The sequence below is a fragment of the Sinohyriopsis cumingii genome, chromosome 11 (genome assembly GCF_028554795.1).
Source record: "Sinohyriopsis cumingii isolate HCF-2022 chromosome 11, ASM2855479v2, whole genome shotgun sequence".
NCBI classification, from domain to species: domain Eukaryota; kingdom Metazoa; phylum Mollusca; class Bivalvia; order Unionida; family Unionidae; genus Sinohyriopsis; species Sinohyriopsis cumingii.
In genome coordinates this window covers 91,996,129-92,023,049 of record NC_142971.1, presented here as the reverse complement: position 1 = coordinate 92,023,049, position 26,921 = coordinate 91,996,129, and the positions used below count along the sequence as shown (strand labels likewise).

General features: G+C 39.4%; 1 protein-coding gene across 2 annotated transcripts in view; it reads left to right on the top strand.

Annotated features, from left to right (window-relative positions):
* The first annotated feature begins 22,319 nt into the window (after positions 1 to 22,319).
* The window catches only part of LOC149788998 (protein SSUH2 homolog), a 31,958-nt gene continuing 27,356 nt past the window's right edge, over positions 22,320 to 26,921 (top strand). The window contains exons 1-2 of one of the 2 annotated variants that reach the window (XM_089975152.1): positions 22,320 to 22,452; positions 26,332 to 26,358. In XM_089975152.1, the coding sequence (XP_089831278.1) occupies positions 22,440 to 22,452; positions 26,332 to 26,358 (40 nt within the window). In that variant the 5' untranslated portion in view covers positions 22,320 to 22,439. The remainder of the gene's footprint in view (positions 22,453 to 26,331; positions 26,359 to 26,921) is intronic. The other variant, XM_089975153.1, reaches the window with a different exon arrangement.

Here is a 26,921-nt window from a genome sequence, read left to right as displayed (position 1 = left end):
CACTTTATCATCTTCCTACTTTTGCTGAGCAAAGAAGCTTTTGATATCCCTTCATTTCAAAATTTCTTTCATGCAGTTTTGTCCTGAAGTGTTCCTCCAGATCATATATACCCGACGCCACCACTTTAATGTCTTTACTGCATATTTTACAAAAAGCATGTGAAGATCCTAACTTGGATACATCTACAATGCCAGGGAAGACTTTAATCCAATCAAACTGAAACTTGCCCCGACCTCTGTCAGTGTCTTCAAGCTTCTGTTTCTTGAGTTAGGCTCAGCCATTTGATGGATGGAATATTTCAACTAGACGAAAGAAATAATAAAAAAATAATTTAAAAATTTAAATTTGACATGTGATAGAGGAAGATCTCCCACTTACAAATGTGCTACAAATTTATGTTTTCTCCTTCAAATACGTTCCCCGATCACATTAACGTTAGGGATATAAGCCTGCTACCTCTCGAATCCAGCCCTACTAAAAGAAGAAATCGTCTTTTCGTCTATCTCATATAGACCAAAGGGCAATAACTCTTGCCCCTTACCTCCCCTTGCCACCACCAGGTGTCACTAGTTTTTAAGCTTCGCTTGTACTGATAACACGTACATTATACCTCCAAACAATCCAAGCCATCTTAGCGTTAAATTGGACCATCCGAAGTTAAATTTGGATTTATTGCGTTGGACAATCATTCTTCTACAGGTTGTATACATTATTTTAAGAATGTTTCTCAAAATTGAGTGACTTTGTCACCCTTACGGATTTCGTTTACTGAAGACCATGTTACACACGCTATCGCGGAACTCGTGTTGCAAATTAAGAGTTAACGCGACACTGACTAATTTCGCTTACTCCGTTAGTAACGGTTGTGGTATTAGCGAATTAATAACATGCTGAATTGCTAATTTGTGCTTTGTTTTCTTTTCTTGTGTCGTTTCAGTAGAAATGTCAACCAAATGCATGAAATGCAAAAAATTCAAAGCAAAAGAAGACAACCATGACTCTTGTATTGTATGTACGAAGTGTACATCATCTATACCATGCAGCGTGTGTAATACTTGGACAGAGCAAACGTGGGCTGATGTAGTCCAGAAGGCAGCAAAAGGGAGGGATAGACGGAATAAGTTGAAGATAGCATTGATGTTCTCAGTATACATCCGAAGACAGCCTCCATTGCGAGCCTTTTGGGGGACGTTGGGGTCCCTCCTCCACCTAAAGTTCGTCGTTTGCAACTGTCAGCCACAGTAACATCAGCGGCAATGGAGGGAAATAATGTTGACAGGGTACAACAGTCCAACTTTAAACAGATGCGTCGTTTGGTCCAGGAAACGACGACGCAGCTATTGACATCAGGCCAGATATTACCCTTATTTCCCTCGCTCGCTAACACAGCTTTGTCTGACTCTTTGGGGAATGTTCCCCCAATTTTAGGCTGCCCAGTGGGCGTAAGTCCCACCGCATGTCCGAGCATGGCCTTCGGGCCTGTAAGTCAGGACGCATGGGGTTTTTGCCGGATCCATATACAACCTCTACGTCACCGGCCGTCTAACTGTCCCAGCATGGGGACCCAATTGGTTAAACGATCCGACCAAACATGACTTACGGGGATTTTAGTGATAAATCCGTCCGTCAAACTGTACCGCCGGCAACATACCAATACTATGGCGGAGATTTTAGTGAGAAATCTGTCCGTCCAGCCAGGCCATTGGAGCAGCCGGTACCGGTGATAGCAGGACCATCGCCAACATTCAGACCGACCACGAGCCAGACAAACCAGCTGGCAGGGCCGGCCGTCCATATGTTCACGGCTTATCCACAAGGGAGAGTTAGTGACAGTGTAAAGGATGACGGAATCGCCTCATCTATGCCACCTGGTATGCTCTATCCAGAAATACAAGCTATTACAGAACACGACTCGGCACACAGTGAGGGTGACGAAGCTCCTGCAAATCAGCCGTACACAGATCCAACCATGGAACGGACTGAGTTTGGCTTCAAGGCGGCAGTGGAAGAAATTTATAGGGTGTCGGCAATTTCAGAATGACCTCCACCTCATACTGCCACTCAAGACTACAAAGTTAAGGCGTCTGTAGATCATGACGGGGAGGAAGAGTCACCGTCCTTCCGGCTCCTTCCCCAGTCGGCAAAAATTAAGGAGATCAACGATCGTCTATCAGGACGAATAGGTGATCCGGGGAATGCTAAGGCGTTCTTTTCAGAAAGCCAAATACCAGCGACGTTCTCGGGTCGCTGGTACAAAACTCATTCAGATGCCTTCAGTACGGATCTTCCGGCCCTTTACAAAAATATGGCAGCAGTTCACATGTCCGCTCCACTGTTTTACAAAGTGGACAAAAATGTGTTCCATGCCACGTCAAAGCTAGTCCGGAACGTAGTCGCTACGTCTTTAATGTTAGACTTGGCTTCATTAGCCATTTTCCGACCCGCAGAAAAATCCGACAATGACCACGCTTGGGAAGCGACGGCCCGGATTGCTAGAGTTATTAACAGGGCAGCTCACCATTCCATGACTAATGCGTTGACTGCTTCTGCCAACTTAGACCTGATACGACGTGACGCATGTCTGCGGTCCACGTCACTCAAGCCCCATCATACTCTGGCTTTACGGATGACTCCATTTGGGTCGCCTTTACTCTTTGGAGGAAAAATTGAAGAAGTTCGGAAGCAGGCAGCTCAGGAACTGCCCCTCCAACTCGCTGCCCAGCCCTCGCAGGCGTTTAGAAAAAATCAGCCCCTGCCACAGCGGAGGGATGATTGGCGGACCAGGGACAAGGGATCCTTACAATCAAATGTGCAGTATAGATCCCAACCCAATGCCAGGAGACAACCATACAGAGACGGTAAGAAACAAAGTTTCTCCGTCTTCAACCTCCTAACTCTAAAAATTGACATACCTTCTCCACCACCCGCGGACAGACTACCTGTGGGCGGCCACCTCCTGCAATTTCAGGACCACTGGACCACCTTTTTTCCTCAGAACGATTGGGTGATCCAGGTCAGTTCGGAGGGACTTCGGATTTCATTTATCCAACCCCCTCCCCTGTCCTCCTCTCCCCTCTTCACGGACGTACCGTCTGATCGGGAGAAGGATACCTTTCTACAACAGGAGATACGGTCGCTCATAGAAAAACGGGCGGTGGAGATTGTGAAGAACACGCAATCGCCGGGGTTTTATTCCAGGCTGTTTCTTATCCAGAAGGCAAACGGCAAGTTGAGGCCGATCATCGACCTGAGTCGCCTCAACCAATACATTTTACCACCGAAATTCAAGATGGAAACGGCGAGATCAATCCGTCTTTCCATCCGGCGGGACGAGTATGCCGTCAGTCTAGATATGACCGACGCATATTTTCACGTCCCTATCCACCCCGCGTCATGGAAATTTCTCCGATTCGCTTACCGCGACGCGGTTTATCAGTTCCAGGTCCTACCCTTGGCCTCAATATCAACCCTTGGGCTTTTACCAAGGTTATGGATTGCGTCGTCACCCTGTTCCGCTCGACTTCATCTACAGGGACGGCAGTGTACTTGGGCGACATCCTCCAGAAACATATGGTAAGTTCTATTCTGCTCAAAGGCAGAAACGATCTTTTAGCACTTTTAGATCATCTAGGCTTTCTCGTGAACTGGAAAAAGTCCGATCTCCGTCCATCTCAGCGTTTTGTCCATCTGGGTATGGAGTTTCTCACCGATCTGAATCTGGTACGGCTTCCTCGCGCTCGCGTAATCCGGATCGTCGAACTCGTCGAGTCCGTTTCCAACAGGACGTGGATTTCAGCGAGAGAATTCTTGCAAATCTTCGGATTATTCAATGCGGCGGCGGACTTGATCCCGCTTGGCCGTCTTTTTATGCGTCCCTTACAAATGACGTTACTGGCACAATGGGCGCCCGTTTTTCAAGTCCACTCAATCAAACTATGATCACGCCCGAGATACGATCATTCCTGAGTCAGTGGCACAACCCAGGTGGCTGTCCACTGGGATTCCTCTGGAGATGCCCCAAGCGGAGATAACGGTATGTACCGACACCAGTACCTACGGTTGGGGTGCCCACCTGTTGCCGGACTTCGCTACAGTCAGCGGCACGTGGGAGCCAGAGGAGAGGTCTCTCCACATCAACCTTTTAGAAATGAGGGCTGTCATCAATGCCTTTCATTTCTGGAAGGATCAACTCTCAGGAAAAACTGTCCTCATTATGTCAGACAACTCTGTGGTGGTGACTTACCTCCTCAAACAAGGGGGCACCAAATCACCAGACCTGTGCATTCTGATCTGGCAGTTTCTACGTTGGTGCGACAACCTCCATGTCAACGTACAAATCAGACACATTCCCGGCAGACTCAATGTCTTGGCCGACACTCTATCCAGGAAAGGTCAAGTCATTCACACGAAATGGTCACTCCATCAATCAGTCTTTCTTCGGATTTGCACACTTTGGGGGCGTCCGATGATCGATCTTTTTGCGACAAGGTGGAATCGCAAGTTGCCCACCTTCGTCTCTCCGGTTCCAGACCCAGACGCTTGGGCTGTTGTCGCTGTCAATCAGCTGGGAGGGGTTGTGGGCATTCGCCTACCCTCCCACGGTTTTGGTACCAAAAATAATCAAGAGGTTAAGGGGTCAGAACTGTCGGATGATTCTGATTGCCCCTCTCAGATGGAACAAGTCCTGGGATACCGATTTACTCGATCTAGCGATAGATCTACCCAGGAAGATTCCAACCAGCCCAAATCTTCTCAAACAACCGCGGTCACGGGTGTTCCACCCCTGCCAGGATCGTCGTCTTCTTCACGCTTGGCTCTTGTCCGGGCAGCCTTGCGAGACAAACAATTTAAACCTTCGATTGTGGAGAGAATCTCAACAGCAAGAAGGCCCTCCACTCTGAAGGCTTACGAGGGAAAGTGGCGTGTTTTCAGGGACTGGTGCCATATCAATAACATCGTCCCTTTGAGTGTCTCAATCCCTCAACTGGCCGACTTTTTTCTCTGGCTTTTCGAGGAGAAACAGTTGGCCCAAATTACTATCAAAGGCTACCACTCCATGATATAAGACACATTCCACCATCATGGTAGATGTGACATTGGGCATAAGAAAGATCTATCAGATCTTTTAGCCAATTTTGATTTCAATCGACCAAAATCCCTCACCCTGTTTCCAAAATGGAATCTGTCCTGGGTTTTAACACGGCTCAATTCAGACAAATTTGAACCTTTAGGCCACACTTCGTTAAAGCTACTATCATACAAAACATGTTTCTTGATAGCCTTAGCTTCAGCATGCAGGGTGAGCGAGTTACATGCCCTTTCCAGTGACCCGAACTTTCTTCAGTTCAGATTAGATGGTTCGGTGGTCCTCCTGACGCAACCAGGCTTTGTAGCCAAAAATAGGTTACCATCCATTGGCAATCAAAGAATTGTCATTCGCTCGCTCTCTTCCATAGATAAGTCAAGAGCAGCAGCCATGCAAGATCCTGTTCGTGCACTCAAGCACTATTTAAAACGCACAGAGGCATGTCGGGACACACGTAAGCGCCTCTTTCTTCCGGTCAAAGCTGGTAAACGGGATATCACCCCTCAAGCCCTTGCTTCATGGCTAAAGTGGGTTATACGTTCAGCATACTCTGAGGTCTCACAAGATCAGAGTCGCCTCATGAAGATTACGGCTCATGAGATTAGAGCAATCTCGGCGAGCCTGGCATTCGAACGCAATGTTTCGATCCGAGATATAATAGAAGCTGTTGGCTGGCATGCAGAGTCAACCTTCTCCAGTTTTTATCTCAGAGATTTGGCTTCGCATAGGTAAACCTTGAATCTGGTAGGGCCGGTGTCGGCAGCCCAGATGACCACCAGACCCATTTAAAACAATCAGCACAGCCTATCAGCTTCGCTGGATTCGCCAGTGAAATTTCGTAGGTAAGAAGATTTCAATAACTATCTTCTTAACCGTATATAGGGGTCACATATCACGTGACCCTAGGCTGTGTTGCTGATGAAATTAGGAGAACGGGTTATCGTTCAAATGGGGAATCCAGCCATCATTCCCTAGAAGGTACCCGGGGTGGAGGTAGGATGCTCAGCATTCCCTCCTCCTATTACTTATTCTCCTAACGTTAATGTGATCGGGGAACGTATTTGAAGGAGAAAGCAAATTTTTAGTAAATTGTGTTTCTCCGAGAACGCTTACCCGATCGCATTACTTAAAAACCCTCCCAACCACCCCGCTATGCGAGCATCCTCGTATAATATATATCGCTCAGCTTAAAAAACTAGTGACACCTGGCGGAGGTAAGGGGCAAGAGTTATTGCCCTTTGGTTTATATGAGATAGACCGAAAAGACGAATTTTCGTCTTTTAGTAGGGCTGGATTCGAGAGGTAGCAGGCTTATATCCCTAACGTTAATGTGATCGAGTAAGTATTCTCGGAGAAACACAATTTACTAAAAATTTGCTTTCCCCCATAAACCCCAAGAGCTATCCAAAAATTGAAATCTAAAAATAAAAAAAATCGACAAAGTAGCAGCCAGAAGTTTATACCTCATAAGGTTTTGATCGTTTCTATTAAAATTGCATATCTGGTGTTTGAAAAGGATATGAATTTTCTATATGGTGTGCCAATTTGGGCAAAAACTTGATATAAATTGACAGTGTTACCTATTTTCGAGCCACAAGAATGATGTCCCTCAGTATCTGTACTACTTCCATCATTATGGCATTGCATCTTCCTATTTGCATTATGTATCTGACAAACTTAATTCAAAACTATGACAGCACGATAAAATGCAGATGCTAGATTCAGCAGACTTTAATTTTAATTAGTATATTGTTACAAATTTTAATAAATCGACTTTATCTCCACACAGAGAAGTTGGACAAAGTAGGGTTACACCAACATGGCTGCCACACTTTTTAAAGTATGAAAATTTATGCAAACTTTATGCATTTGATAGTAATAAGTATAAATAATAAAATAATAATGTATAAAATAAGAAAACAAACATACTACACAGGTAGTTAGTCAATATTAGAATCCGAGTGAGCATCAAATTTCAGAGTGATAAACAAGATCTTCACACACAGGAGTTGAACCATCATGAAATGAAACTCATTTCATTATCAAATGAAAAACACGGTTTTGAGTATGATTTGATTGGTGGTTTCGGGACACCCTGCACACAAAACAAAATACTAACAAGGAAAAAAAATGGAGAAAAAGAAAATTGGTATAAAAAAAAAAAAAAAAAAAAAACATGCAAATTGGTTGTACGGCCATACACTGGTGAAAATGGAAAAGAAAAACGTACAAATTGTGGGTAAACCATACAAGTTGACACCTATGCAATGGCCATCTTGAAAATCTTGTTATTGCTACTTCTCATAGATAGTCATAATATTGTACTTTCAAAGACTTTGATGTCCAGTTGATTCTAAATGGAATGGTACCAATCTGATAAGCAATATTGTTAAAATACTAACCATCCTAAAAATCTTTGTTATCTGTGCTCTGCCAAACAGAAGGTTTCCACCAGAGGACTTGTGATGATGTCTTGTTGGTCCTAAATGATGTCTTATTCATCCTAAATGAAAATTGTACCAATCTAGCATCCAATATGCACAATTAGAATATCATCCAAATACTGAAGAAAATCAGAGACGGTTTGAAAACTCTGTGGAAAGGAAGACATTATGGTCTTGAATTCATGGAGAAAAAAATATCTGGTCATTAGAGTATTCATCCTTTGAAGGGACTCCCAGTTTCTGAAGCACACTGATTTGAGAAGAAAATAAAGCTATTTAGTCAGTTTCAATCATTTTATATCTTTTTATCTAAAGAATGGCAGTTTCAACATTGTGTGAAGACAAATTGAAAAAAAAAATGGGCCCATTTGGGCAATAAGTTTCAAGTGAGTCTTTTAAATTTGCCTGCCCTGATCCTGTGCGTAAAAATAATTTCTTTGAGCATTGGTAATGTTTGAGAGGAATATTTAAAAAACCAAACATTTGGACAGTTTCAATAGAAGAGGAAGAAATTTCAAGTTTTCTTAATGTAAAACCTCCTGGCCTGGTCAACTATTGGATTTGTTGACATGTTGATACTCTAAAGCTGAAATCAAAGTAGTTTAAAATCTTGATACAATATGTAATTTAGTAACCACTGTGAAGTCATTTTCATCATTTAAGTCTAGCATTTTAGTATTTTAAATGTCTGTTCTGCATCATGCACTAAACTGTTTTATCACTTCATTGGTACACTTTACATACAGTGTGTGCAGTTTAATTTGTTTTAAATATGTCGACGTCTTAACATAGCACATTATCTGAATCTGATTGGTCCAAATAAGCCTATGAAATTCTTGTGCAGTATTCTCTTTAATGATTATTGGTGACTGGGGCAGTTTTCCTTTCCACGAGTTCTGGAACTTTTTTCTATTTTACTATTACTATCAACAATTTTGGTGGCCATTTTTCAAATTGGTTGTCACAGGCATTAGGAAAGAAGGTAATTATGACCAATTTACTTCACTTTTCTTAAAACAAATAAAATTAAGGGTATCGGTCAGTGTGGGGTGGTGACCACTAACATGGATTTTAGCCTATGACAAGAATAATTTAAATGTTAGTTCAGTGTTTCTTAGTATGTGATGCAGTTTTGACCCTAAATAAAATGTCAATGTCGAGGGCTACAATACTGTTTGAAATCAAATGATGCGAATATCCAGTCACAAATGATGCAAATATCCAGTCACAAATGATGCAAATATCCAGTCACAAATGATGCAAATATCCAGTCACAAATTTTTTAAATATGGAATTTCTGCATGTTCTTTTCATCTCTTAGCATGAATATCCAACAAATGGAACCCTTAGTGAGGGATTTGACACACTTTAGGTGGAAATGTTAATATTCCAGTCACTGTATACTGAGTATACGGCTTGTCTAACCTAACAAGAGTACATGATATGACATCATACTGCACAGGAGTTTCCATCTTGATCTAGTGTTGCAAAATGATCTGTGTCAAATGTTCTATTGATTTGGAAGGACGGTTGTTCTTTGAAGTAAAATTTTCAAACATAAATCTTCCAAATGTTAATGGTTATAGAACTGCACATCAATAATTCACCTATTATCTGTGACTAATTTGTGTATGCACAACCAATGAAAGGTGCAGAATCTGAGTCAGAATGAACAAAATTATTTCTTCTTTCCCTCAAAACTATTTCTATTAAAATAAAAATTGTGACAAACAGAATTTCAAACTGGTAATGATTTAATGTTATATTTATGAAACTCCTTGAAAAATGTCCAGCTTTGCTTGCCAAGGTTTGCAAAAGCTGGACATTATTAAACTTGTTTCATAAATTTAATATTAAAAATCATTGCCCATTTGAGATCTTCTATTTATTTGCATCTGTTACATGTTTACTGGAGCATTCTCATGCAGTCTCGTGTATTTACCATACAAACAATACAAGATTGCTGTTGAAGCATATTGTTGTTAGCCCATTATGCCTCAGATACACATCTGATATCTCTGCCTGGTTTCCTAAGATATACAACATATATCACTGCCTGTTGACCTCGGATACACATGTGATATCATTGCCTGGTTATGTGAGATAAACAGCTGATATCACTACCTGTTTACTTCAGATGCAAACCTGGGAACACTGCTTGGTTTCCAAAGATAAACATCTGAAATCACTACCTGTTTTCCTCAGATACACTTTTTGTATAATTTTTTACCACTTCAGTTACATGTTGGATCTTCATCTTACCTCTATAAAGTTTAGGAAAGCTCCTATACTCCTTCCACTCAGTATCCTAGTTTGCATACACATACACTAAAGCAAATGTACAGACTTGTTGCATCTCAATCGGTGTTTATTTCCAGGTCCTGGTCGACAGTTCTGATCAACTTTCATAACACCTACCCTATAGACAGAGTGCCACAATGGACAACTTTGTACATACATTTACATTTCTTTTTGGGTTTTTGTTTAAGTTCTCACATTTAGCTGGAATTTTTAACACTGTGCATACATACTGTTGTACCTGGAATCATGATAGTTGGTGAGGGGATGTATCTTGATGAGTGCTACAACTTCATAACAAAAGTAGGCCAGTGACCTGTATTTCTTGCTTCACTGTCTTTTATATATTGTATTTGAAGTGGGTTTTTTTTTGTTTGTTCCTTTTGCAGTCATTTAAATGTCATCAATACACGGGTACATCATTGAATTTCTAAAGAGGCAGAGTTCATACCTTGAGGTCGTGTACAAATTATAATCTTCATAATTATCATTTTGATTATTGTCCTTAATTTTGGATGTTTTACTTGCTGGTAAGATGTCTTAACAGTGTGACATGAAAGGAGAGGAGGAAAGCCCTTCTTACCATTTCAACAATCAGGTTCCTTCTTTGGGTCCCCTGTGACTCTGGGAAGATTAGTTCTTGACTCAGAAGGGCACTCTTCATTCTCTGAAGCATTTGGGATCAGCCTCTTTGCATACATATAAGGTCCATGGAGCTTTGATGGTTGTCTCAACTGTGTCCAGGGCCCCTACCAAGGAAGGAAGTGCAAGACAAAGTATTCATTGTGCCCTCCTGTGAGGGAAGTGCAGTACCTCTCCATTCTCACTGGCAGAAAGTGATGTGCCCTCCCCTCCCCATGAGGGAGGAGCAGCACCCTCCTGTTCAGGCATACAGCTAAGTGTTGGTTCAGAATGAGGTCCACACACACACAAGGGAGGAGCAGCACCCTCTCACAACCCTAATGAGTAGGCAACAGAATTCAGCCACCCAAAGAACAGTTGCCTGACCCATCATACACCAAATGGCAGTCACCAGTCTGTGTGTACTGGTTACTGGTTATGGAGCCCCCTCAGTTTAAGTAAGAGATTGCATTGAGATACCCCACTCCTGCCACGCTACTAATGAATCTCACTTAGGACTGGGAGTCTGTGTTTAAGCTCCAGACTAAGATAGGGGATCAGATAAATGTCCTCTTCCCTTTCTTATTATACCTTTCAGTCCCTTCAGGATGTGGGCTTTACTAATTCAGAAAAGTGATTGGTCCTTTTTTTGTGCAGCCATGGACTTTATGATTTTAGCATCATACTAGAGAGGTCTATGTTGTGGTACATTGACCGATTAAAAGGAGGGAGGAGGCAGGCCCTCTTCTCCCAAATGACCAAGAAGGTCAAGAGACCATCAAGGACAGTCCTGTTGCTTCACATGACTAGATGGTACTAGGTTCTCATTACCCCAGGTCTTCCATGCAGCAGAGAGACACTGGGACACAAAGACATGCCTCCCAGGAGCAATGGCAGGATGAAGACTTCTATCAGTCCTTGTAGACTCTCACCAAGTTTGATGCTGAAATGGCTGAGGTAGAGCCCCATCCTATTTGGTCTCCTTCGCTCTCTCAACCATCAATTCATGAGGTGGTTTGTCGTTTTATGGGCTTAATGCCATTTTTCAGCACATGATGGGCTATACATGGCAGCCACTCTATGTCTGTTTGGGGAAGAATCCGGGAATAACAACTTACCCATGTGAAGCATCTGGCAAGCTTTCTCACATAACCACATTGGCTGATCCCAAGATTCGAAACCAGCACAGACGAGAGATGACAATGATCATTAAACGCGAGCACCTTAAACCACTTGGCCATCCAGGGCTCCTGGTGGAGGATGAAGAAGCTAGCCCTTTAACAAGGCAATCAACGAAGTTTACTGTCTTCTATCCAAAGATTTGTGATGAAAGCTCAAGGATTTGGAGGACACAAAAAAGTCTCCCCAGTTAATATAGAATCACAGGGGCTGATTCCCACACAGATCACCTCTTGCATCCTCGCTTGTTGATTATCAAGTAACTTTCTTCAATGTCTAATAAGGACCCAGAGTTTGCTGTGCAACTTAAGGAGTGGTCTCCTCATACACATGTTGAGAAATTTGGTTTCTGGATCCTGCTATAGTGTGCATATTCCTGCCTGGTCCCTTAAACCTTGGACGTTGGATCATCACAAGTGGGTCTTTGCACATGGACATGGACCCACTATCCAGTCAATACACTGGAAGCCTTGGAGCATAAGGTTAGGCCACAAGTCATCATAGCTTCACATAACAATCCCTTTTTGACCGCCACCATCAGCCTTCTAAAGGAGGACCCTGTCAACAGCCATAATGCAGCACTTGATGGAAACAGTGGCCAAGACAAATTGACATGCCTTGTCCATGACCATTATTAGTGGAGTTTGTGACTATCGTCACAGCGACCCCACAATCGTTTTTTTATTGTTTTTTACTTTTGCAAACAGGCTTTTGTTAAGGTTCAGTTACTAATTTTCTACTGGCGCATCAAGGACTCTCATTCCACCATCCGTGCCCTCTAACAATAGTCATGTCAGAAAAGATCGCAGCATAACATCTGTAACCACTGTAACCATCAGGTACACTTGCATGAAAGTACATGTCAACAGCGTATTGCCTGAACAGCTCCAGTTAACAACTGGTGCGACGACAAAGCTGTGAGAACTTTTGATGCCCCTGCAAACAATTCATGAACAACGTTAACAAGGTCAGTTCCATATGTGGCATGTAAATGGGTTTTCTCGCATAATGACTGTCATTACATTGAAATTTAAGTCGATCTCTGTAGTGTTCCATTGTCAATGTTTCACCGCAGAGATATACAATATGCCCGCCCTCGCCAGCAAGGGTAAAAGGAATGTATGTCAACCGATTAGTATGACATGAAAGATACACAGGTGACGCAGGAGTAATCAATAAATATGAATAATAAATTATCGTTCCGTAGTTGGTGAAAGAACAAACAGTACTGTAGTCCTGGGAGGCCACACTTGTGGAAGCCCCACATTTCATAACTGCCACTGACAGCATCACAAGATTAAACTGATCTGCAGCATTCAAGCAATTCTGACAATGTCAGGTGCGATATGGTATCCCATGCGTAAAAATCGTTTGTCATCGGAAATATCTTCATGCCAACCTAACACTGATCATTTTAGCGACCGTTCGATTTCAACCGCGTATGGTGCAAAAATTAGAGTCTGTCGGTCAACAATGTGATTCATCATCAGATTTCTTAGTTGATTTATTCCATATCATACGCGCCTTAGAACGTTCAATAGTATTCTAGGTGGTGGCATTGTCTGCTGCAAACACAAATTAGTTATTTACACAAAGGCCACCAAGCTGATGTGATCAAATTTTAGGCCTACTGCAATAGAATCTGCAACGATGCAAATGCTATTTCAAGTGTGGGCTATTCCACAACATTAATTGATGTAGAAACACTGATTTTGTAGATGAGATTGTGATCATGTGCGGTAAGGCACTGGTTGCACTTTTAACGACACATTGCATCGCGACATATTTCATATAAAACACAGCGTCTCCATCGCCTCTGAATTCCTCGTCAGTATCATAATCAAATGGATGTGGCATCATCAGTAACTTCTGATGCACTGTTGCCCGCTCGAATTGGGATCACAAGTGTTTCCAGTCCATCCGCAAAGTCATTAGGGTCACATAGGCTACCAAGGCATTTTCCTTCCTTTAGTGGTTGCTCTACACACCTTTTGCTTGTTCTTCTATCCATTTGTTTTGTTCTCTCTGTTAGCGAAAGTTGAGTGCATGTTGTTGTGCTAGCCACTTTTGTAGTTTTGGGTGAAACATGTTTTGGCTGTTCTTCAATAGTCTCTAAAAATTCTTCGGGTTATGGCCGCCTGTTTTTTTTTCCATGTAATTTTTACCGGTGGAGGCACAATCGGTTTTGCATTTTGACTTGTTGTCTAAGAAATTCTTGATGTGACTGTTCTTCGGGCATTGATTCAGATATTTGGGGTAATGATTTTACTGCCCGCTTGCAAACTGTTTCTGATAACATATGGGTGAGGTACTCGCTTTTTGTCTTTCCAATTCGACCATGCTCATAAAATCTATAAAAAAATTTATTGACTCGGGTAATGATTCCAGATTTAGTAGTACTAGGTATGTCCTCTTATAAATCATTTTACCAACCAGAGGCATGTCTAAATCGAGTTATTGCCCTGTATACACACTTGACACATACATTGTCTATATTTTCTCTTGGTTGTTTGCCCAACACTTGGCTCCAGTTGCTGAGTCTACAAAGATCAGAATAAAAATTTCTTTTAAAAATTCACTGACGACCGATCTTATTCAAATGATGGAGGTTTGTTTTATCATTAAAACTGTGCATATTGGTAGTGGTATTTGAACTGGAAAATTAAGTCATACATGGATTATTCTTTAACTTCAGCAATCTTTGCCATTTCTCCAAGGTCTTCCTTTACTTCAGCAAATGCCGTTAGCAAGCGTCCAATTTTCTCTGCAGTTGCTCTTATGGCTTTATTAATATCCTTAGGTGCGTTGAGCTATTGTATGAATCGGATCCGGTTCTCCTAATGTTCCATTTGGCGCTGTCACCTGTTCCACAGTTACTCTTGAGGCCTTTGTAATATCCTCGGCACGTTCCACAACTTTCATTGTTGGTTTAATCAGCGGTGAAAATGTACGTTCAAAGCCCACTGTTAGATCTTCTCATGCAGTTTATCTTGACCGTAACATACGTTTGACACTTCTACTATCAGCTATAACATTACGAATCAGTTCCTGGTGTTCACTAGAGGTTTCGTGGTCTTGCTGTCCATACTCTTCTATGACATCACTGGCTGAGATTTTAAATTTATTTTTATTGTTACATTAATTATCGGACACATCCATGACTAAACCGATTCGATATTTTTTGTTAGTATTCACTGGCTAAATTAATAGTGAGAAAACTATATGGGTCCTTAATGACTTTATCAAACATGTCACGAAATTTATCCCACGAGCGATTCAGCAAAACACCAAGTCCAATCAATGTTTGCAAGGTCATGTGCGTCAGCCCGAGTTCAGACACGAAATGGACCAAATGTGATTACAGGAATTTGTGCTCGTAGTGGAGCAAAGATGTTTACGTTCGTGGGACCTTCCAGTTCCTTTGGCTGACGCAAAGGGCCCAAGTGTAACAGAAAGTCACCGGCGCTGATGGAACTGCTGAATTAACAAAATTGCTTAGAACACCATGGAGTAAATATCCTAGTGAAAAACATAACTGGATACAAACTTTTATGGGTCTTGTACACAGCTTGATGTACGTCTTGATTCTAGCAACCATCTATAGCCTGATGAAGCACTTATTAATGGTGTTGATGCTGCATGATACTCACGTGACCTTGTTTAAAAAAAAAAAAACATCAAACGATATCCGTACACATCAACGAGCAGATATATATGTCATCCAAGACTTGAATGCGGTTAATCCAACATTAGGAGAACGTATCACTAGATGGATCATCAAAGGTGGTATGAAGGCCAGGATTGTTTTAATTAGGTGTAAAAAGTCCACTGATTCATCTACTAGTGTACACTGATAAGGGGTCACCGACAACGCTTCTAGTGCTAATGGATAATCGTTATGTGTGTGTTTGTTCAGGATATTCTAGATCAACTTAAAAAAATATCGATACTCAGTATTGTTGTTGAAATCCGGTACTTGTTTTTGTATGTCAAAGTGTGCGAGATCAAACCTATCAGCAGGTAATTGTTGCATCATTAACCATCCATGACGATCGTGTGCGTTAAGATTCACGATGGACAGCAGGGTCATGCCTATATAATTTTGGGTTGTTTGCCATTGAAATTTCACCACAAATTGTGAGCTCAATAGACAGAAACATATCGATATCAGTGATCAATTCAAACTCGAATTTGGTTTATAATAGCAGTGTACCCCAGGCCATAGATCTCACGCAAAATAGTGCGTGAGATCTAACTTATACACATGCATTGCAATGTCATGACACGTAACAATTTTTAAAAAGAACTGCTGCGAGCGTCAACACGTCGGTGCTCAACTACTGCTCATGATTCTCAGCAATGTTTTACAATCAAACATGGACCAGACTTATTTGCATATTCATAATCTTTGTTTGAAATACCATCCAAATACAATGATGAATAAAATGTATTGATATGTCGTAATTGATTTCAGCAAACTTGTCCCAATCGCTCCTGAATGTATTGGTCGGGATGCATGCCCTTTCTAGTTAAGTCAACGTTAGTGGTACAATACCGACTAGTGAGTCTGAAGCTTTCTTCAGCAAGAGTATTAAGTAACGTGTCTAGTGATGAATTCAAGAACTAACTTACTGGTACCTTTGACGATGATGCTTCTGCTTGTATTATTAAATGGTCACTATACCCAAGCAGGTTTGAGTTAGTCTATTTCGTAACCGCAAATTGCTTGTTATGTGTGCAGCTTCTTTACACGCGTAAGTGATGCGACAGTGATCACGCGCAAAGAGTGGTCTTACCTAACTCATTAATATTTTCACAGGCCATAGTCATGTCTTTGGGTAAATATAGTTTTAGTTGAATCCATTTCGTTCCATCCTCAAGCTGTTTAAAAAACAACTTATCTAAATCCTTTCCACGATACAACAATGACGGCTCAGTTTACACGTCGCATCTGGCAACATTGTAACAAAACCCATATGGGGCATGCTCAGTAACTTGTATTTCTTGTATTGATATTTTTCTGGTCATTGACAGGAATGTTAAGAGATTCGATATACTCATAGTTTATATACAGGGTAATTTAGTTTTTAGTTACACCTCTGTAAACTACAAACTGTTTTACTAAGTTCTGGCATAATCGTACGCTGCTGCTTTTGACGGATACCACCGCAATAAAAGCCATGGTCCTCAAACAGTTTTGTGTGCTAAATACATGCAATGAACATCGGCACGAAAATTTCTTACCCTTGAGTTTGCTGTTTCGGTTAAGCAACCGGCTAGTGCAGAGTATTTATCCATGCATAATGAAAATGGCAACTTTGACCAAATCTTATCGCTCAGCAACAAACGACTGATCTGCTTTGTAAATGTGAGGATATGTGCGTTTATCTAAAGTGAACAAATTTAACGCAAAACCTGTGTTAAGTTTTTCAAATTTTTTAGTGCTGCCTTGGTTACCTGCACCAGAAATTCTATATCACCAAAACTGAGTTCACCCAAGCATTGGTGATATTTACGCGGCTGGTCTTTCTGCACACTCGCTGGATGTAACGCGGATGAAATCAACACATCTATTGCCACCGCTTATCATATGTATCACTGAGCGGGCTGGAACATTTGGTGTTAGTATATAATTCGATCTGCAACAACGGTATCATGTGGGAAATGTGTGCTTGAACTTGCACACATTCATTTGTGGATTTCATCATTAATATCATTGGTGTTTTGCGGTTCAAAATGTACAAGCACCTCTGTGAATCCACGTTGTTACAATTGTAAATTCATTATTGTCACGATTATACGTCATAATTAAATTCGGCTGAAGAACAATATCTACTTTAACTCCTGAAGTACCAGAGGGCTGTAACACCAATATGATTCCAATAATCATATTTGATAAAATTTGTTTTTCTATGCTTGCTTTGTAAGTGTGTGTGTGTGGGGGGGGGGGGGGAATTTGCCACGTTATTTTCTAATTCACCACTGCGCTTGTGGAACTTAAATTCGGGTAGTTTTAATTGCTGTCCTTTTTCAATAGCAGATGCAATACGACCACGTTTTCTTCATCTTCAAATACACCTAATAATGAAAGTATGTTTTTGTAGCACCTCTTGGTATTCTTATATTGCGCTTACGTGCAGATTGTTTCGATTGTTGTACCGTACAACTGGTTGCTGAGTATCCAGTGGTAGTTGTTGCTCAACCATAGGTCCTAGTAACACCATTATGTAGGCTTTTTGCGTACGGCTTGGTATTCGTATTTCACGCTGTTGTGCGATATGTCTTAATTGAATTACAGTCGGCATGCTTACATATAATGTAAGTCATTCTCTACTTGTAAATCCTTTAATACATTTTTTCACTTTTTTAATACCAAGATCAAAACTGCAATCGTTTAAGTCCTAGATATTGCTTTTGTGTCTGTTTCATCAAAAACGTCGGGTGATTGTACCAATATAAAGTTCAGTAAATCGCCGTAGATAGCGATATTACTGCACCTTATTCACTGCCTCAACTAACTCACGTTTATACTTTATACTCCAAGTACTATAATCATTTCAAATATATTATTTAACCCACTCAGAGATAGGTTGGAAAGGTGCAAGGTACAATTGTCTTTTAAGCTCCCTTGCACCCCACCCCTACCCGCGGTAGTCGATCACCTTTGTCACCCATGATTATCTGGTTTTATCCAAGTATGATGGGAAATCTTAAATGCCTATGTCCATGTGAATGTATCGAAATTCAGTAATTGCATGTCTGTCTATTCTTGAACTTCATGTATTTTTCAAATAAATTATTCAATGTTTATTCTATACGGGCTTGTGTTATTCTTTCTAAGCAAAAGTTAGACAGGACTACACAAATCTCTGGTAGCGCGGATGGGACGTTACATTAGCTTCAGATGGATTTTAATGTTTTAATTTAATTTTCTTCAGGCCAGTAGTTGGCCATATCATTGCGCGCTGATTAGCATTATACAGTTGTGTAAATGATCGCCGCTTGTACAGCGATGTCCGAGGATATCAGATAATATGATAATATACACGCTTGTATATTGACTCCATAGTTTCTCTGTCTTTGCACGTGAATATCTTTTTACCAAATTCATGACATTGCGCCATGCAATAAATATCTCTAACAATTTCTTGCATTGACGTAAAGCTGTTTTTGTTAATCTCATATATCAATACGAAATGCACTTCTCATATTAATTTACCCCCGGTTATCCTCACTGCTTAAAATACAATATTCGCTTGATATTTTGATGTCTTCGTCATCAGCATTGCATCATTAACCTGTACTCAGCGTTAGCATCTTTATTTTGTTCTTGCACAATCTCAAATAAGGACTTATCAGATTTTCTCTGAAAAAATCACCAAATTTACATCGTTCCTGCTCAAAGGTAATTCCTAAGGAAGTTAACTTATCAATATATTCAGCTTATGTGTTGAAAAATGTATATAACATCTTTTAGGCCTCCCTCTTTGATAAATTTTTATGATGCATCAAACGACAGTGATTTAATATTATTGTGTAAAATTAAGTACACTTCACTCATCAGGTACAGTAATGCCGCGATTAGATATCTTCATACATTGTTTTGAAATTTCCGCATATCTCTGTAAATTTTCGTCATTATATACCATGGTAATTCTTTAATACAAAATATTTTTCTTCCACAGTTAGTATCAAATAAAATATTCTCTGCTACGGAAAGGAAATATTCTCTGCAACAGAAAATATCCACACTGTGTAGTGGCGATCAATTAACTTATTTATATAGCAGCACATATGTAGTATAAGCACAATACATAATATGACTGAAAACTGTACTACGATAGCGTTGATGATACCCATTGGTGAACACTTATGTTTACCATAGTAGTGTGGTATTGATATAAATCACTGCTTTTTATACCTCATGACCCAGTCGTCTTGTTTGTTCACATATTAGTCACTTTCACGGATTCCAATCCGGTGGGTACACATAAACATGTGGATTTTTATCAATACAAACAAAATTCATTGGGGACACAATGCCTTGACTACAGCAGAACCTCCAACCAAAACCCAAATTCACATACTAGAACATTCAAACGAAGCATCAAAGTAAATTGCATTTCTGTTCACAGCATTTGACGACAGCGCTGGCATATGACCAGCTGTATTTTCATTTGTTTCACCTCTACATACTCTTGTTGCCGGATCTATTGTCTGACTGTACGCCAAGTGTTTTTTTTTTTTAAATTTCCAAGCTCTTCACATCTACACCTAATATGCTAACTTAAAACATCTGAATCTTTCTGGTGCATGTATAATTACTGGGGTATGTTTGTCTGAACTAAATTTTGTTCATCCGGTCACTAGTTTTAACGGGTTTTTTTTAACAATCTTTTGAACTTAGTGCAACTCTTCAGTTATGTTCACATCCAAAGTTAAGGCAGTCCCCCTCAATGTCTTTCAGCTCGAATTTCAAGACAGAGCGACCAGCCCCAGTTAGATATCAACTGCGCAACGACTATCCATGCACAGATTTCAACTTATATAAAAGTACATTTCTAGGTTTATGTTTTGAAAAATATGCAAAGTTTTTGTACTTAAAATAGATTGTATCCAGAGGAATTAGCTCGTGTGCGCCAAGCCTGTGCGTTAGCTGAGCAAATATTAATACAGGTTAGACAGTATTTTTTAAAATGTAAATCGGTATATGAGATATCGTTCGCAGGCAATGATATCATTTTTATGCAAAATCTATATAATATCACCATTTGTCACCATATGCCATCATTTTGTTTGGGAAAATTCTTATATAATTCGCCATCATCTGTCCATCATTTCGCGTATACATTTATAAGGCACTTCAATTGGTAGTAAGTTAAAAAGGGAACTTCATTATCACGCATTCATTTTTCCAAGGTTTCCTCTGATAATTTTCAATAATATGGTTATGCAGACAGTATTCGTTTCCATATCTGAGCCGATAGCGTAACTCGCATGATGAAAACGATCCTTTGCTGCGCGCTCTCTGGTTATATTGGAAAAAGGGAGGAGCGATCTTGGAAAACCACCCGCGTGAGTTTGGATCCCCCTTATTATATACTACTTATAATATACTATTTATATAACTTTGTCCTTTGAATCAAGTCCTAGCGAATTTTGAAAACTTGTTCTGTCAGTACAGGTTACATTTTGAGCTCTGACTGTTATATGATGACTAATTATCATGAATAGCTCGTATGGAAAGCTGAATACAAATGTTATTTATAGTTCATTTATCCCAATGCTTTTTGCAATTCAAATATAGTATTCATATCAAATTTCACGAACGTTAGCTTGGTCAGTATTCAGGGCATCAAAACAATGTTACCGTCTTTTATTTTTGGTTGACAAGAAAGGTTTATGGGTAGATCTGTATTGTTTGGGCTTCCCACTTTCAAAGAAATAAGGTCTGATAGATTATTTACAAAGCTTGATGATATAATTGCTTGGTTTTATTTGTAAATTTTCCAGAACAATTTAGTTATATATATTTTTAAACATTTGATATAGGCTAAGCACTCTTTATAATGGCCTTGCTATGTTCACTGTCCATGTGTGGTGTGGGGTGGTCTTGGGTGGGTATTTTTGCACGTTTTGAGCATGGTTATCAATGACTCACATTGACATAATTTTGTATGTCCAATATTTATCGTCAGAGTAATCAATGTGTCAATGGCATAAAACGTTATTTTCTTACTAACATCAAGAACATGGAAATATTTCTCATCAAAACTGTTTTAGTTTCTAAAATTGGTTTTATCACGTCTGTTTGAAACGTAATATGTTTTTTTTTTTTTTACTGTTTTGGCTATCGTGGTATGCCTGTGAATAACACCACATTCAAACTTACTGCTGCGACAAAACAATTGTGGATTGTTAAAAGCAATGATTTCGATTAGAGACGGGGTGTTGACTTTAACATGGCAAGTAATCTTCCTTGTTAAATTTGTTAAATTTGTTATATTGAAAGTATCAAAGATTGATATAAATGTTTTCCTCTCTCCGTATTGTATTTAGTATAGCTGAGATTACTCATTTCTCTGTATTTTATATATGATAGCGGAGATTACTTTTATGACACACAGTTTCATACTTGGTCAAAATAGTATTTAATTTGGTTTATATATCAACCTCAAATACAGCGTATACTACGTTTAAGAATCTGTATGAACAGAGAGAACCACAGGCACGTTTATAGAGGTCGAATTACATTGATCAGTTTCGCTGCTTTCTTGACTTTCAGCTTATAAGTAAGGCAGGTTTGACCTATGGTAAAATAGGTACCATTCTAATTTGTGTCTGTCCTTTCTAGATGATAACTTGTCGTCGTTACAAAATCTGAGCCATATGAAATGTGAATTTCGATTTCTGATAACACAAACTGCCTCGACTCTAAATGGCATACCTATGCTGCTGTGCTGCACAGCACAAAATCAGACCTTTAAACAAGTCTAACAGTATCGCAAATAACACAAATAAGGCTCCTTTTTCAACCTTAAACACTCCAAATTTGTCTGTATTATCATTAACTGGTTCCACTGAATCACAGTTGCGTATTGTCTCTTCCAACCGATATACATGCGTGACGTGTGGAATTATATAGTTTATGCGCACGCTTGACGTCACACATTGAATGAGATGTTGTATTTGTTGTCATGTCGCTATGGTATCAAAACAAGGTCTTTTAATTTTCAAGGTACTGAACTTCATTCGGACACGGTACTAACCAGCCAAAAAGAAGTCTTGGATTTTCGCACGACTTTTACACATGGCACAACCAGGTAAAATTTAAAATATTTTACATTTTCTAATAAGACCCAACACATCTTGTCTTGATCATTCTTTTGGTTGTTTTTAAATCATTAAGATCGAATGTTTCTTATACTGAATATATTTTCAAAATATTTAGTTCGAATTAGCACGGCTTGTTAAAAATGTATATGACATGTTTCGATGGAATAATGTCCGCATGTACAAGTGTAATACTTGATTACCCCGACTCAATACATATGAATGATTTTACTATAACCTGAGACTATACAGTCCCTGGCATACCTGGGTTTTATGTGTATCCCATTAGTATTCTCAACTTTCAACGTGAACAACAAAATAATCAATAGTAATGAAGCCAAGCATGGATACGCGGTTCGTTGTGCCTTACGGGTTAAAGGAGCCAGCAGATTTTTTTCCGGTGTGTGGGGGGGGGGAGGGGGGAGAACAAAGTTGCAGTGGTCAGCTATTACATTTTACGGCTGTAGGCCAAAACATGTCTAAGGGTGTAATCGGGGAGGGGGGGGGGCAAGTCGTCTGCTATTTTCTCAACCAATCAACTATGAAATCCTTGCTAAATGGCCTATATTTCTCGTCGTATTTTGGTGCGAGTTTTACCTCTTTAAGTTGATCATTTTCAACCAATAACTTGACTAACAGATCACGCATACACACATGCACGCACACTCATACACACACAAAGAGGACGATCGAGTTGATTCTAATAGTACTGTTTTGTAATGATAGCAGTCTGAAAGTGCATACTCAGTACGAATGATTAGGTTACCTACGTATTTAATATTTTGCTCTTGGAAGCACTTTCAGTCAAAACGTACCCAAATTTTATATTTAGATTTATGCGCATTGCGCTCTGTCTTGAAAATGGATAGTACTAGTCAAGTAATACAACAATTTCCTGTCTTTGAAATGGACAATATTAGTCAAAACAATAAAACAATTTCCTCACTTTATTTTCGTATGTGCACGAAAGAAATTTTTTTTTAAAGGAAAACGAGGGTAAAAAATTTGATATTTTGCCTCTCGGTTAAAATGTGATTACTCAAAAATGATAAGTTAGAGAAATAATAAGCAAGCATAACGTTGAGCAAACAAAGTGAAATAAAAAATTAACCTTCCACTTCAATCCCATACTCATGGCTTTATTATGCGTGCACTCCATCGACAAAACCTACTGACTCGATAGGGCTTTCAGAGTGTTCATACTGGTAAGTTAACGCTTTTAAGAATGAAAAATGAGACTAAAGGAAACGGTGTATAAAATCCTTAGCAAGAAATTAATTTCAGCTCGTACTTGACATCTTTCTACACCTTATGAACCGTAATAGCCCTCTGTTTATTTTGGAGCATAACAAGTTAGTATATCCTGCACACACACACACACACACACACACGCACGCACACACACACACGCGTATTAAGGCGTCAGATTCTTTTCTTCATGTTGCAGCATGGTGTAGCTTAAGCAGTACCAGTGAACTAACTCCTATCTCTTTGCCACAGACCTGTTTTTTGGCTACCAAGCAACGCGTCAGATTGTGATCTCGGTTATTGGCCTTACTTTGTTTTAATGCACGTTTTATATGTCTTCTTTTATCTACGTGTCCACAATTTTGGATAAGGTATATGCATACCCGGATTATTAACTATGTACAATTAATAAACATTATCCCAAGCTGACAACCACAATACACAGGTTGATCAACTAAAATGTAGATGAACAACATGACACAATTAAATATATTGTAACGTTCTCATCCAGGTTCACTTACGTTTATAAAGTTACTTCCTTTTTCAGGACTTCGACAACATTTAGAGTTACACCTTGAAATTGGTTGCAATATAATAACGCAGAAATATTATGACTGCTGCATTTAATATTTATATATCACGAAAGTATATAGCTATCCAAGTATATAGACAACAGAAACTCTGAACGAGAAAAATAAAGGATTCATTGAAATCATTAACATGTTATATTTATCAATAAAAAAATTAATGTAAAAGAATTTATGTATTTCACGACATGTCATAATAACCAACAGTCTCAACAAACAACTTGCATTAAATAACAATGATAATTACAAATAATTTATGTATTTCACGACATGTCATAATAACATTTTAAAACATGATTACTTTATATTCATTTCCGTTTAGAGCGTGATAACATTCCTCAACAGTTTCGGAAGCTGAGATGCAAAATATAATCATTTATCTATTTTAATTTCACATGTACCCAACGCCGATCGAAGAAAAACTGACTGGCATACACGGCTTCTGCTTATTACTTTTTGTTGCACTACACCATGTAACACTCCGCCAAAATAGCGTATATTTCTAACTGGGATTTGAACCACAATAAATATGGTTTGAAAAATTGTGCTTCAAGAAAATATTAAATTCTAATATGTTATCCACATTTAGTTACAAATGCGTGACCAACACTAAAGTCATTGTGTAGACGTGTACCAGTTAACACTGGCCTCCAACTGAGCTTGGTGGTGCGCGAAAATTAGAACTTAACACAGTATGGGCTGTGTCGGCTTTGTATGAGATGGCTAGTGGAAGAATTTTTTGGCTATGCAGAACTTATTCCACGTACAAACTCTCTATATAAAATGCTTATTAATATTAAAATACGCTTGTACAACACTGTAGTGGAAATTGGAATTGCCTCAAGTACAGAAATTGCCTCCAAATCAAAGACGGCGGACATAGTTAACTATATGTATGATATCGAACAAAGCCCAGGATAAAGAGCGTTTGGCAGTCACACATAACATTTTTTGGCAAAACATCATACGGTATTAAGGATGGTTTCGAAATATTAATATACTTTTGAATTTACTAGAATAACTATTATATGTGTAATTTACAGCATTCAAACAGTGTAAACAAACAATGTGGAAAAAAAAGACCCCTGAGTCATGTTCTGGGAATGATGTGGGTGTGGTGTGGGGAATGGTCTGGGAATGAAGGGGATAGACTTTTTTTAAAAGCGTGAATCGTGGTGATTGCCATTGTGTTTCATTAAAGCAGATCTAGTTACAATGAAAGTGGCGATGTCCAATAAATATTTCAAAGTGTTGATTGCAATTACATTCCAGTCTCGAGTTAAGAAGTACTTTGTAGCTGATTTTTACGGTGATTATACCAGACCCCGTATTCACAAAACTCAAATATTCATCAGATAACATCACATTTGTTACATTTTCATAAAATACCTCTCGAGACCTGACTCCATTCTCAGACTTGAGACTTGCAACTATTAATTCTGAATGTAATTTGTGAAATGATATTTTTTTAAAATAATTAAAATGGACAGTTTCGTAAATGCGGAGAAGCACCTTCAGTTGATTCTACGATAATAACACATTGGATGCAGTCTCTGTCGTCGAGGGAATTATATTACACCTTTCATTTTAACTTGTCCATTTGAGAAAAGATAATTTTTGCTATACTGGTGAACACTGTTATGTGATCATGCTAAATATACCCGACACCCGCTATCCACACAGAAGCAAATTGTTTTTAAAAAAGCATAATAAATCAAACAAACAAACAAATAACGAATTAAAAATACGAGTATTTTTAAACTAAGCTAATATCACGAATTTAGTTATGATTATATGGAACTCAGAGTACTCTCTCTCTCTCTCTCTCTCTCTCTCTCTCTCTCTCTCTCCGTTTACTCTAAGTGCATTAATATAATTAGGTAGTTGAGAAAATATGTGTGTGCCCATGCAGAGAGTTAGACTGAAGCTCAACTTGATGGTGTACGAGGCTGTAGCATGTAAAATAATACAACTGTACTCGGTGACACATTACGCTATAGAATAGATAATTGTCACTCTTATTTCTTATTTCAGGAGCGTACGGTGGAGGTCCACCACAGCGTAAGTGTGGTTTGCTGTTGTTGTGGTTATTTGTTTAGTTTCTTGGATGTTTTGGGGGATGGGGGTCTATGCCATTTCTCAGCGCAAGAAACACTATGCATGGCAGCCTTTATAGCAGGTGGAAGAAGAACCTAGGAAACCCTCGGTAAGAACCCACTCGGATAGAGTTCAGACGGCAATGATCGGTAAATGCAAGCGCAATAAACCAATCAGCCACCCGGGTCCCCTCACTGCGTATTAGAAATTTTAGTGTTAATCTTTCTACTTCCATGACCCTAAATCCAGTAAAACCAGAACAACCATGTCATTAACCTCTGCGCTAACGAAGCAAAATGTGATTATTGACTTTTCCTGTGCATGCCAGGGCGTATTTTTTTTTCACTCTGGATGAGACTAAGATACATGGTATTTTAATTCCAGAAACTGTTTTCCTGGGTTTGACATTACCTCGCATTGTCCTCGTGTAATTTCCAAGGTCAGGTGGCTTTAGTCACTTTTGTTGTTATCAATTAGGTAACATTTTATTGCGAAACATTTTTTAAAGAAATTATTCTTAAATGAAT